This window comes from Tinamus guttatus, unplaced genomic scaffold (genome assembly GCF_059628265.1).
Source record: "Tinamus guttatus ecotype Peru unplaced genomic scaffold, ASM5962826v1 Tinamus_guttatus_pri_ptg000327l, whole genome shotgun sequence".
NCBI classification, from domain to species: Eukaryota; Metazoa; Chordata; class Aves; order Tinamiformes; family Tinamidae; genus Tinamus; species Tinamus guttatus.
In genome coordinates, this window is record NW_028288861.1 from 8,617,501 (window position 1) to 8,631,860 (window position 14,360).

The 14,360-nt window shown below is 41.5% G+C and overlaps 1 protein-coding gene across 1 annotated transcript in view; it reads left to right on the top strand.

The window, feature by feature from the left end:
• Nucleotides 1–14,360, top strand: part of TTLL5 (tubulin tyrosine ligase like 5) — a 122,807-nt gene that overhangs the window by 3,485 nt on the left and 104,962 nt on the right. The window contains 6 exon segments of the mRNA XM_088529383.1: nt 1,649–1,731; nt 2,527–2,633; nt 3,161–3,291; nt 3,778–3,860; nt 5,827–5,896; nt 6,213–6,297. Coding sequence (XP_088385509.1) covers nt 1,649–1,731; nt 2,527–2,633; nt 3,161–3,291; nt 3,778–3,860; nt 5,827–5,896; nt 6,213–6,297 — 559 coding nt within the window.

A 14,360-nucleotide genomic window follows, 5' to 3' on the forward strand; every position in this document is an offset into this window, starting at 1 on the left:
GGAACTGTCTGTCCATGTATCAGTGAGGAGGCTGTGGCAGAACTTAGAATCAGCACAGAAATTCAGTAGTCTGTTGCAAAGAACTTAAAATCAATTGCTCCAGTGAGATTTTGGGAAGGTTTCATGAGGAAATGTACCACGCAGCCCTCCAGTCATAATAACAGTAATAAGATTTAATAACAGATCTCTGCAAGTACAGCCTCACAAGGCAGAGTAAGTGCATAAGCAAAGGTGTTGCTGCTCTGGCAGCTTTGGGATCAGGAGACCAAAGCTGTCTAGCGTCAAATAAAGGAGAGCCTCTAAATACGAGGCAGAGCTGTGAACAGTCACTGCAGATTGCAGGAGCTGGCGTGTTACGGGTGTGTACAGCTGGGAGCTGATTCTGGAGGTGCTGAGTTGGGGAAAAGCTCAAATCCACGCAGCTTCTTCTTGTGAAGATGCTGACGCTTGTTTCTTCTCTTGCTTTTCCCCTTCTTAGGTAATTGGTACCACATTTCTAATATCCTAACCAAGCAGAAATGCTTGTGACTCATTTGGGTAGGGGGTGGAAAATATGATTCACGTGCATGAAAGCTTCTGATCCTCTTGACCCCAGTTAGGAATACACTTGCATGGTGACAGTAGCTGATGGAAATTATAACTTTTGTGCGAACTGAAATGTGGTGGTATTCTTGTGTGTGTGTGTGTGTGTGTCCCCATCAGGGGAGAGGGAGGAAATTAATGTGGCTTAACAAGTTCATTCCTGGATAGCACAACTTTAAGTTTCCTGTAGGGCTTTGTCTAGTCCTAGGTGATGCTTCCCCCTCTTCTCCCTAGAGACATGTTTTTATTGTTAGAACATTTTCCTGAGGCTTGTTCTGTTTTTCATCTTTCTGGTTTGAATCAGATTTTTGTATTCTAGCTTCATGATGTCCATCTCTATCTTTTTCTGAACTTTTTTTGATTAATCCTTTCATATGACAGGTGATCTCTTATGTTGCTACTTGGTTCCATGTTCTGGTTTTTTTTATACCTCCGGTGCTGCTTACCCGTTTTGCTTGTGTGACTTTATACTTAGTGATTTTCTTTTTTTCCCAACTTAATTGTTGTCCTATTTTATTTTCTGCCTTTTTTTCTACTTTCTTTGCAGCTGTTTGTTTGAAGACAGGTACAGGGGAATGTGATATCCACAAAGAGATGGTAGTGTTTTATTGTGAGATTTCAAGGTTTAAAAAAATGTGCATTTTAACTAGTCATGCTAAGGAAGGCATGACATGGTTGCTCTAGGCTAGGAAATCTAATCCTGAGAAGAAACAATTGGAGCTGTGTTTAGTGTGTTACAAAACAGGTTAGGAAGAGCCCAAACATAGGCATTTGTTAGAGTGTCTTGTGTTTAATTATGTTTCAGTGAAGCAGAAATCTGACACCTAAAAATTGGTCTAAGTCAATGTGATGCCATAACGAATTAATGAGCGCAGGGACGGGTAGGCATTTCTTGTCACCCTGTGCCTTGTTTTGTGCCATTACAGTCAGGGCACTCCACTACGGTTTTACGTGCAGCTATACTGTGCTGGTCTTTGTGGTGCTGTTCTCTCTTTTGCTGGCATGTTACGTTGTTTTCCTATGTGCAGGCTCTAATATTCTGTCCCTTGCCTTGCTTTCTTAAAAGAACGTTTTCACCTATCCTATAAGATTGTGAGAACAGACAGCCGCCTGGTCCGGAGCATTCTGACTGCCCATGGCTTCCATGAGGTGAGTGCAACAAACTTCACAGTACTAGCAGGCTGTTTTTTTTTTTTTTTTTTTTTTTTTTTTTTTTTTAAATATGCTTCAGATTTAGAATTGGGAAATTTTGGTGAACCCCCTGAGTGTTCACATGTTCCCTATAGCTATACTGAATGAAGGTATCTGAAGGTATATATACTTCATGATTTTGCCCTTTTAAAGGAATACTTCTGAGTCTGATGTCTGCCAAGTTGGGTCAAAGAGCTATCAAAGGTTATGGTGTTTCTCATTATGCATGTAGAACTTCATCTCCCCCGTTGGGAAGTTCTCAAGGATTTTCATCTCAGCCTGGGAGAGCTCTTAGAGGCATTATTGTAGTGTCTTATGTTTCTCTTTTAGCATGTGTCTTTCTCTAAAGAACATTATCTCTGCAACTAAAGGCAATTCAACAGATATATGTGTGTGATGGAAGTTCTTCTGAATAAAACAAAACTCAGGGAATCAGACTCCCAAGTTTCCAGAAGAAATCTGGAATGCTTTATAAATTGAATTTCAATGGTCTATGAAAACAGCAAATCTTTTTTTTGATTTGCTGTGTGTGAGAGAAATATGATAAACTTACTTCTCAGCAGCTCTCTGCTGCTTAGGACAGGAGAGTACGTCTCTGTGTTAATATTAGAAAAGGATAGAGGAGATTCTTAAACTTGAATTGCTCCACACCTACACCTGTTCTTTTTGTATATATGCAAAGGCCCAATCTGTAGGAAAAGCAGTGGTGCTTTTCGAATTTCCTGCTTTTTTTGTTTTATTTCATTTTTGCAGGTTCACCCTAACAGCAGTGATTATAATCTCATGTGGACAGGATCACACTTGAAGCCCTACTTGCTGCGTTCCCTTACAGATATTCAGAAAGTCAATCACTTCCCGAGGTAAGGCCAGGGTGTCATATTTTGCTGAATGTCTTTGTCATGATTTACACAAATCCGAGTGTAGATAACATGATACAGAGCAGTAGGCCTGTGCCATGTGCTGTCTTCAGTCAAAACAATCTTGAAGTATTTGGGGAAGATGGTGTGTGAGTTGAAGTGCTTGTCTTTAGCTCAAATACTACATTTTTGTGCTTTACTGGGGGATGTAAGTGAGGCACTTGGGGGCTCTATTGTCACTTGTGGAGATAGTAAACTGTCACCTGCTAAGATTTTCAAAAAACATTATAACTTTACTGTGTTGCAGTCTGTATGGGAACCTGTGGGAGGTCCATAGGAATAGCAAGAGGCACTGGAGTTGAGAGTGTGTATTAACAGGGCTATAGTGCAGAGAGACAGCAAAACAAAAGAGTTGCTAGTTGGATTTGAGTTGTCTTGGCATGGTTACAGGTACTTTACTAACTAGAATAATGGCTTGCTGGAATGTATTTTTCATGGAATAGACACAGTTTCTCTTCTTGGGACCACAGGTCTTATGAACTGACAAGAAAAGATAGACTGTACAAAAATGTCAGTCGTATGCAGCAGACCCACGGATTCAAGACATTCCACATCTTACCGCAGACCTTTATCCTCCCAGCAGAGTATCAGGAATTCTGCAGTAAGTGTTGATGATGCCCACCCAAAATCAAAACAGCTGGGTGTAGGGAAGATTACTTTTAATATCCAAATTGTTGTTTTTTTGCCAGTGGTTGAGGCAACAAAATAGGAGGAAATTGGAAATATAGTCAGTGGAAGAGGCTTATATCATTTCTTTATATCACTTCTGCTATGCTGTATACTCCATGTCTGCATAAGTTCTCAGCTTTGTAATATCCCTAACTAATATCTGGGAGTACTGGAGAGAGAGAGATGCCAAAAGGAGGTGCAGGGCAGGGAAAAGAAGCCGTCAGAACAACAGGATAGGCTTGAGGGAGGGCCAGTAGTAACTTAGTGAGTCTCAAGAAGTGAAGAAAAGGATGTTGATAAGCAGAGACCGTAATCTCCTGGAATTGTCTAAAGCTTTTAATGTAGGCAACATTCTTGCTGCTCTGTAAATAAAGAAAATGGGAGATGTTTCACATCTGCACTCTTTTCTTTTAACCAGATACGTATTCTAAAGACAAGGGCCCATGGATAGTGAAGCCTGTGGCCTCTTCCAGGGGTCGAGGTGTTTACCTGATCAACAATGTAAGTGTGTAAGTGCTCATGAGTAACACTGTCTGCAGAACCATGCCAGCTTTAAGACAAGTGGCATGGAACATATAATTTGCTGTTGGCGCTGCTCTGGACTTCAGCAGAACATGGATGCCTTAGCATTCCTGAACAGATGGCCAAGCCTGTGCTGCTCTATACTGCGTAACTGAGAACCAAGCTATTTCTCTAGCTGCTGTGCTTGTCTTGCAACATATGCTCCTTTCAAGTCTTAGTTTATAAGGAAATGGTTATTTTCCCTGAGGCAGTTTTGGAAGCTGTGCATCTTCACGCAGTCTTGTGGCTGATGGCAGGCTGGCCTTCAGAAGATTCCCAGGAAGTTGTACAGTTTGTTGTTGTTCTGGTGTGCTTTCTGTTACTCTTTTGGAAGAGGGAAGGTTGTTTTTCCTGTGCAATCCAAATAGTCCCATGTGGTCCCCTAGGAATAAGAACATTTAAAATGAGGTTCCATATGGTACAGGAAAATATATATCCGTTCTATAGAATTTTATCGGACCATTAGTGTGCCTTTATGGAGGTGTAATGAGGATGACTCTAAATTCATTTTGTTGGTTATATTGTTAATTTTCCACTGATTTTTTTTTTAGGCTTTGCAGGGAGTTAGACTATCATAGGTAACAAATACATCTGGGCAGGAGCCAAAACACATGAGGGGATTCCAGTAGATATTCCCAGCAACAAAACTGACTAGTGGGTCATTTGTTTTCACTCATTCAAACCTCTTTAGCCTCCCTGCACTGAAGGGGTCATGCTGCCTCATCTGTTCTCTACCTGGATCCTTTCCCATAAAATAAGGGAGCATTTCGCCAAGTGTATGAGGTAAGTATTTCCAGAGCTGCACTCCTCTCTTGCTTTGCTTGAAAGAGAGGGATGAGCTCAGGCTTAAATGTGGGCAGCTGGCCATGGACTGGGGAAAAGATCCCTTTGGGGCCAATCTCCCTTTGTGCATACCTCTTCCAGAAATATTTCAGCTAGCTTTCCCCAAAGACTTCATTTTCCTTCAGTGTGTATCCACGAAGAGAGTATCTTCTAGAATCTCATCACAAAAGAGTTCAAAAATTGTAATTCTCTCAGCTAAATTCAGTGCATAGTAAAACAGGCTGTCAGTTGTGTTACATGCTAATGGAAGTTGAGTTTGTTTGAGCGTGTTGTATATACTCTAGGTATGGCCTAGGATTCCTGCTTATGTCACTGGTGATGTGGTTGAATACATGCCAAACTGAATAAAGGCAGGATGATGCCTCTCTTGACTCCTTTGCAAACTAGAGTCAAGGAACTGTTTTGCAAATATGAGTAGCTGAAGCTGGTTACAAGAAGAGATTTATATACAGGAAAAAATAAAAGCTGTTTAAAGAATTCCCATGACTGAGATGTGCATTTGTTACAGATAGAGCTTCCTATTTGGAACTTCAAAAATAGCTACTTCCTGGTGCAGTAGCCCCTGCTGTGGGCTGCACCTCAATAGAAGGTGTTTTCTTAGGAGGAATGGTTTGATACCAGCACTGGATCTAGTGGAAAGATCACAAATTGAGGAGTTGTCATCTTTACTCGTGACTTCCTCGCCTGCTGTAGTTACATACTCCTTCTAAGGTCTTCTAAGAAAACCCTCTTCCGTGTGTCTAGTTGAATACTGGAGTAACAATTACTTCCCAAGTTTTCTTTCTGTTATTTTTACAGTATTGCTCTGTGGCTGTTAGATCTGCATTCCACTGTAAGGAGCAGATTCAGTATTTTGGAAATGTAATTGTTCCTTGGGTTTCTTGTTAGGATCTAATTGACTTAATTATGTTGTGATTGACCAATGTTTTTCTTCATCAGACACAGCTGTCGGGCAGAATGGCTTTGGGAAAGAAAGCCTAGAAGGACAGTAGGCTTAATCTATTTATCTTGTTACTCCTTGTAAACTTGTTTTATTTTCACTCTTGGATTCTGTCTTCCTTAGCCAAGCCAGATTGTCCTGGAAGAAAACATCTTGGTTTCTCGTTACATCAGCAACCCCCTGCTCATAGATGGTGAGTGTGCTTCTCCCTCTTTCTGGCTTCTAGACCTTGGGGAGCGTTTTGGGCATTGCAAGAACTCAATAGAGTGATGAGTCTTCCTTCAGTACCACAAAAACGTGACGAGAAGATTCATTAAACTAGTAAGCTTTTCAATGGGGAAAGCTTCTGGCACCCTATGTCAGCAACAGGTTAGTTTACTCCTCCTGTTGCTCTTAAGGTCTGCTGTGGTTAGATTTCTGTGTATGTGGGGGTGTGTGTGTCTTTTCTTATCTTTTTTGCCTCCTCTCAACTAATTTGCAACCACTGACTTCTGATAACTCTATTTCAGATTTCAAATTTGATGTGCGCCTGTATGTCCTGGTTACATCCTATGATCCACTGGTCATTTATCTCTACGAGGAAGGATTGGCCAGGTAGGGAGAATTTCTTCATGTTCTAAAATCTTGTGGAGTTTTGAATGTATTTAGTTTCCATTTGTTTAAACTATAATCAAATCTAGACCACATATCCACTTGCATGAAAAGTGGGATCTATAGGCTCAAGACATCAGAATGTTTTCAAATGATAGGTATGAATTTATACAGCAGATTTCCTTAATGAATCTTCAATTACTCCTTTCTCTGGTGGCTCTAGAGTCAGTATGTTTATGTAAGAAGCGCTGGCAAGCCCTTTATGGAGGGCAGCTCAGGTGTGAGCAGAGGTGACAGGAAGATTGGGAGAGGGTGTCTGCTGTGTGGCCTCCAGATGGCACTAGTGGTCTTTGATTTTTAGCAACTTTTTACATACTCTGGATTAATGATTCCAGACATTTGGAGAGAGGTGAGGATCCTGGAGCTACTGGCTTCCTGTTTGTGTCTCAGGCCTTCCATTTAGCAGTATGGTGTTAAATGCTGGAGAGACTCCTTTGGTTACCTTGCACAGTGTGACACTTCGTTTAAAGCTGGGATGAAACTTCAGCTGTGCAAGGGAAGAATATCAGAGCCTTGGGGAGTGGAAGCTGGTTTTCATTCTTCATTGTGACAAAAATCTTTAAAAATAGAAGCACGATGTAGTAGGGTACCTAGAGACCCTAGAGACCTGTAGTCAAAGAGAATATTAAAGCAGTCTGAAGTGGAAACCCACATGCAGAACAAAGGCATCTGGTTTAGGAACCTCCATTAGTGCTTGTGCGGTGCTGTGGTGATTTCTGTGTTCTGAGTTTGCTTTCTGAAAGTGTAGGTAGTCTCTAAAATATAGTCAGGCTGACCTTTTCTGGGTTGTCCTTTTGAAATATATTTTTTAATCCTATTTTTTTTTTGTAATTTGTTGAAAGATAATGTTCCTTTCTGGTGTAATGTTTTGAGTGCTCCAAACAAAAGAGCCGGACTGTTTCACTCAAGTTTGTGTCCTCTACCAGAAGAGGAGTGCTATCAGGAAAACATAAGATGTAATCCTTTTCTTGAAAACGATGGGGCTTGGTATTATGCACGTTTGTAACTTCATGTTTCTCAAGATATGTCCTTAGACCTGGTTTCTCTTAGCACAGCTCGACTTGTCATGATGTGATCTAGAGTGGAACTTGAGGCCTCAGTGCTGAGAAGAAAAAAATGAATTGAGGGTTCAAGCTAATGTTGCTTGTGTTTCAATTCTCATGTGAAGGGGAGAAGAAAACAATTCCTTTGACCGAGGTGAAGGAGATCTGAAAGGTATCTATCCTAGGGTGTGTAACAGTAACAGCTGTCAGGTATTGTTGCTTGGTCTGTGTCAGGAGTGCTGAATAACTGTTTTATTTGTCTGGATGATGCTGTTTACTCGGTGCAATTTTTGAGGAAGGTGTTGGCCATAAATACAAGCTTTACTCCTTAGAATAGCAGTAAGCAGAATTTAAGAGGTGCTGATGCTAAGTAGATTTTTTTTTTTTTTTATGGCTGCCTACCCCTGTCTTCCCCTTCTGCTACTGCTTCACACTTGTGCAAAGAAACAAAGTGTATTCTATGAAGACAAAGCTTTAGGTCAGCAGAAGCAGGTAGCATATTCCCAGAGAAGTAAGGAAACAAAAAGGTAGAGCACATTTCCTGATATTCTCAGTAATTGGATTGGATTGACTTAAGGGGTATATACTAAACTGAGAAACAGTCTTTGCTAGTTGAGTCCAGGCTTGCTTGCAGGTAGAAGTCAATCATTTAAACATATGTCAAAAGTCTTTGCAGTTTTATTTATTTGTGGTTTCTCAAGTTTGCGACTTAGAATATATTTACTGGCATAGCTTTTAAATTCTAGTCTGAGGCACAATGTTAATAAGCTATAGATTTAATTACAAATTGACTTCAGAAAAAATGCTTTTAAAGGTGACTTACCATACCCAGTAAGCTGCTGTGTGGACACAAACATGTGGAAGTCCCAAGACTGATCTTCTGGACAACTGCATTAGAGGATTATGCTATTTTTTGGAAGAGAATCTGTGTAAGAAGAGAATAACTTGTCTGCCTTGCATTTGAAAGGCAACTGAAGAGGACACAGGGCCAAGAGTGGCTTATGCTGTCAGTTTTGAACTTCTCATTTCCCTCTTTGTCTCTCTCTGGGTGCAGGCATAATGGGGATTCAATGCATGACAGGAGGAATTTCATAGTGAAATGGCGTTTTATTTGGGGGAGATGTCCATACAACTTTTTGCGGGGGCGGGGTTGGTGAGTGTGTCTAAATTATCAGGTTTAGGCAGCATTATTTCTGAGTCTGAATGGCTAGGAGTGTCCTAGCCAAACAGGAACTTCTCGGTCAGATTTACACCAGCATTGAGAAAAAGATTAATTAAAAAAAAAAAAAAAGGAGGGGGAGGGAGAGAGAACGAGTAGGAAATCTGAACTGAAAACCATATGCTCCTTTGTGGAGGGCCCAAGGAGCAGCTAAGGGGGGAGTTTTTCCAGAGCGATGCAAGAGTTCTAGGGGTGCTGGAGTGGGCGTTGGGCTTTAATGGCCCAGCTCACTGCACTTTGCATCTACAGCATCCCCTTCTTCAGTAGTCCTGCTTCCTAATTAACTCTGCCTCTGCTGGGATATTTACCTTTTCTGTGCTGGATTCCTGTGGTTTCCAAGGAATTCAGGTGCTTGCTGTGAGCCAAGGAATTCACATTACCTCACAGGCTGTGCTGAGGCCAGAGCCTGCTGCAGCAGCCAGGTCTCCCCAGCAGTAACCTCTGCCTGGCAGCCCTTGCTTCTTGGGGAATGTAATTCTTTTCTGCGTGGATGCCTGGGATCAAGCTGTGACCACGTCACTGGACATCACCTCGCACAGGAGCGAGGCAGCTCTGCTGCTCAGTAGACAGCCCCAGGGCCTTGGACCTGTGTAGTGTATCAGGTCAGAAGAGTTTCACAGCTTCCCTGCTTTTGTTAAAATAACTAGAGTTTGGATCATTCTGGAGAAAGTTTTACCTATTTATTTATTTTATTTACTTATTAGAAATTTACTGCACATTCAGACATCTGCCTCATTTTAGGAAACTTATGTGTGTATGTATATATATCTAAAAATTAAATCTTGAATTTTCTTATTGCATAAAATGGGGGAGATGGATCATTACTGTTTGAATTACAGGGAAGTCTAATATAGTCCTAAGTGGACTATAGTAATGCCTTTGGTTATATCTCTCCAATTCCCATGGCAGATGGCTAGAAACATCCAGGGAATAACAAGTAGGCCTACACTAAAGGCCTTGCACTTGGTCTTCACTGAGAACAACCTGTTCTCGTTGAGCTTCAGCAAAACAACTCTTTTGGCTGAAGGAATTGTTTAAATAGGAAAATGGCTCATTGGTGAGTGTTTGTACATCTTGCAGTGATGTACTTACCCCCACCACAGCATAATGCCATCATCCAGTAAAGTGCGTTGTGCAAGCTTTAGTTATCCCTCTCTTTCCTAGTATCTTTTAGGATAATGCTAATTACCAGATCCCTTTTTTAATCTCCTCTTTAGATTTCTTTCTTTTTTTTTTTTTATATTCTTCAAGTTGCTTTTGTTTTGCAGCCTTCCTTGAGTCCTCCTTAGGTAGCAGAGGGTGGCCCACCTATGCTCAAGGTAGAGGTAGCCTTTGTGGGTCTTCATGTGACCCAACTGTTTAACTTAACAGCAGGGTCTATGCGCTGAAGACTCAGGGGAGCTGGACAGCTCTCAGTGACTGCAGCGAGAATCTAGTCAGAGAAAGAAGAGGTTCAAAAGTCTGTTAATGGCAGAACCTAACTTGGAAACTCAGAGTCATTTGCTTTTTATATATATATGTGTGTGTGTATATATATATATATTACTTTTTTTTGTGATGAGTCTTGTTTTCTTTCCCTGCAAAGCCTGGTAAAATTGCTCCTGGATCATGTTATTTAATGCTGAACTGCTAGAATAAACCTGTCTAACTTTGGCTAGAGAGATTCTGCTGTAATAGAGATATCGCCAAAAGTTCCATAAATGATTTGTACCTCCCTGCCAAGCTTTAGCTTCTGTTCATACTTGGTTGCAAATTAACATACCATGTGGATGTCATGAAGAGATAGGTGCTAGAGACCGGGGGATAGTGATGGTCTCTAGATTTTTATTTTTCCTCTTGCTTTTGTCCTGTACTGCAAGAGAGCAGGGTCTCCAGATGGCCCTGAACTCTAATACTATTAAGAATGGAAATAATCTGTAGTCCTTCTGTACCAGTTCTAGTCCAATGAGCAGTTCCTTCAGGGCATCTTGTTTCTTTTTGTCCTGGTTTTTAGCAGCAGTTCATGGGAACTATAAAGAAAATAGTGGTGCAAACAACTTTCTATGTGGTCTCAGTTCCCTAAACAAAGTGGCAGCCAATAGACAACCAGGGAGGCCAAAGCCTAATGCACACGGAGGTGGAGGGGAAGAGGGGCCGAGAGAGATTCCAAGAAGCAAATGTGCGGTGCGTGCTTGTAAGAACATTGCACTAGTTATTTCCAGGACATCTAGGCAGGAACCCTGTGTGCAGTCATGGAAAAGACTATCATCATGTGTGCTTTTTCTGTAGCACTTGTTTGAGAGAAAAGGGATTAACTATTCTTTCCTTCTTCCCACTCCAGGGTCTTTTCTCCTCCTCTTTTCCCAAGCTCTAGCTTGATGTCACAAATAAGCATTCCAGAGCTGCCAAGTTTTGTACAAAAAACATGTAGCAACTTATGTAAATATTTAATGATCCAGTTTACGTATTTGCAAAATGACTTGCATATGACAAACTTCACCTTGCGGTCAATTTATTTCCTGAAGTACTGGTGGGGATAAGGCAAAGACCAGCATGGAGTCTCCTGGGTAATGTGCTGCCTTATGCATGATAGCACAAGGCTAGGTTGTCTGAGTTAAGGCAGGGTGGGGTGAGGGATGAATCAAAGTTGATCATGGTGTGGTGGATTTGGGGTTTTCTGGAGGCAGGCATACGTCGTGTGATGTGTTTTGCAGACTGGTGGGTCAAGAGGCAGAAGTGCTGCATGTTACTTGCAGATAGCCGGGTCCCTGATGGTGGAAATTAAATTTGTTTATAGGCTTATAATGAAGCCCTGCAGGGTGGAGAGGGAGAGCACTAATCTTTCAGTATCTGAATGCCAAAAGGGATTTTTAATAGGGAAGTCTGTAGCATGAGAGACAGGCTGAGAACGATGCCTCTGGGTGATTTACTGGTAGTCTGGAGATGAGGGGCCTTCCAGAGTCTGAAGAAATTAGTGAGGAATTCTCCCTTGCTTTTTCTTTTCCTGCTGGCCAGGCCACTTGCTGCCACTACTGCCCTCCCACTGCTTGCTTTTGATTGCTCTTTCCCCTTCAGTGACCCAACAGAGAGGGCAGCCAGAGAGAAGACAAACCTGCCTGTGTGGAAGGTGGGCTTCGTAGCAGTGTGTAGTTGCTGATAAAGGGAACTAGCTTTTGCCTTCAGCACGGTCTAGCATGTGACTCTCTGACTTTTCAGCTGAGGTGTAGGCAGATGAGTCAGAACTGTTGCATGCAAGTATGTAGCTTTTCTGTTCTAGGTTTTCAATTCAGAAACGAAGGACATCATCTCTTTTTGCTGCTCCCAAGGAGAGGTAAGCTGCAGAGTCAGGGCAGTTCACAGTTTGATTGAACTGCGACTTCTGCCTAAAAAGCTGTATTGCTGGCAGCAGTTTGAGTGGAAACTGAAGAGTGCATAGTCAACCTCAGTTTAACCTTCTCTATAACTGTAGTCTTAGGAGAGAAGTTTGCCTGTAATATTTTTATCTGGAGGCTTTTAGAAACTAATGGTGTGCACACTTTGCTAGTAAGTTTCCTTAATTTTGTTAGCCAATACGTTTTCTTGGCAGATTTTTAGAAGGATGGGATTGCTCAAGAGAAGGGAATATTTGAGATCCACAAGAATGATAGTAGAGATGCAATGAAGCTGAGAAACAAGATGATGGCGAGAGTGAATATCTCTTTGTATCTCTTGTTCAGTATGCACAGTGAATACAAGCAGTCTATGACATTAAGGTATGGAATTGCTCCTGAGTGAGGTTATCTCTCTGTAATATATATCACAGAGATGACACAGATTAGTTCTGTGATAGGAGGCAACTTCTTCTGCTTGCCTGCCTGTCCTCATAAAATCCAGTGTCAGGTGGTAGAATAGGGTTCAGTTAACACTGGAAAAAGCCAGCACTGAAAACTAGTGATTAGAACCTGTCTTGTGGAGAAAGCAAGTCTGAATTAGAGCCAAAACATAGTTTTGATATCCCTCTGTTGGCTGACACAAGACAGACAAGCATTCCTTTCTTGGTTTCTCTATAATATTTGATGTTGCAACAATAAGAACCACTGTTCAGGATGATAGGGGCTCTAAAGAATGTGCTGAAGTGGCAGGAGTCCTTCCTGTCTGACTAATCCTGGAAAATTGCACCTGTTACCAGATTTTAATATTAGAGTAGTTCTACAGGGAAAAAATAGTTTCCAAATCAATATGAATCCAGTGGTTGAACTGTTTAGACCACTTGGACTTGAGCACCAGCAGTACCCAATGGAGTCAAGTATGTTGGATCTTGCCATCTCAAAGCCTACAGAATAGTCTAGAGCTTGGACAGCATCAATTGACAGTGGAAGATTAGGATTGGTTGAAACAGAGCAAGAAAGAGGTGGTGTTAGTGAGCAGAAGATGCATTTTGAAGCCTTACTGTGTAGATTCTTGCTTCTCATTTGGCTGAAGATACACCTCCCCATTCGAACGGTCCAGCTTGCAGTTTAGGAGTGCTCTTGGATTCCTGGCTGATCACAAGGTCCCACATAGCAGCATCCACGAGTAATGCTTTGGCTGGGAAGCGGTCCCATCCTGGCGAATGGTGACCTGGCCTTGGTTATTTGTGCCTTCGTCACTCCTTGGCTGGATTAGAGCAATATGAGATACCTGGGCATGAAGCCGCTCGTGCTTGCGGAACTAGCTAGTGCAAAATGCTGCAGCGTGTGTTCGTGATGCCTTGTGTCACTGGGAAAACACCAGGTGGTTCTTTACTTTTTCTTCTACCTTCCTAGGTAGCTCTAAAATTGCTTTCAGGATCTTAATCCCTATCCTTTAGCAGCAAATGGTCTATGCCTGCAATAAGTAATAGATGGCTTACACTTCTTAATGAAGTGGCCAGAAACGTGATTCCTTCTATTAATAGATGAAAGATTCCTTGGAAAGTTATTCTAATCTCAGTTTAACACCGAGACAATCTTAACAATTATTGAAAGTTTAGCACTTTCCATTCGTGCTGTAAAGACCTTTCCTTTGACCAGAGTGTCTCTAAAAGTGAACTCTAAAATCCTGTCCAAACAGGATGTTCCACAGCAGGCTGGTGACTCACTCTCCTTCCTGGACAGATCCAATATGGTAGATAAATTGTCTTCTTATTACATTTCAAGAAAGATAATGATGTGTAGCATGAAAAGCTGTATAAGTTTTGAGTACTAAAGGTATCTGTAACTGGTCCCGTAGATATTGTCCTAAACCAGTGCTAAACATGAAGTGAGGATGTAGACTCTTGCTAGCATTATGTTTGTGTTCTGTGACCATTCTAACACCTACAGGCTATTGATGGGTGCTCTAGAATAATTTGGTTTTCCTGTTTGGGATTTGCAGATTTCTCTTTTGCATAAGGATAATAAGGTTGTCAACCCAACTCCTAGAGAATGTATTTGGCTGCAGCGTGAGTCTGTTGCTTAAATCTTTTTTTTTTTTTTTCTTTCTGAAAGAAAGAATCCTTTTTTTGAAAGCCAGTGTTGGAGGAAGGTCTTTGGAAAAAGAAACTGCTATAATTTGAAAGGTGCAATGCTGTTGATAAGATGTATTGACTAGCTCTGGCAGGTGTTGATATCCTCAGGTTGCTGATAATGTTCATGATTAGAAAGTAACATATTGGTAAGTGTGGGGGAAAACTTCACCCTCTGCTTTAAGTCCTTGGAAATATTGAGGATACCGTGCCTTTCTGAAATTCCTTCATTTTTTCTGGGCTGAGGATGTGGTTACCAGGA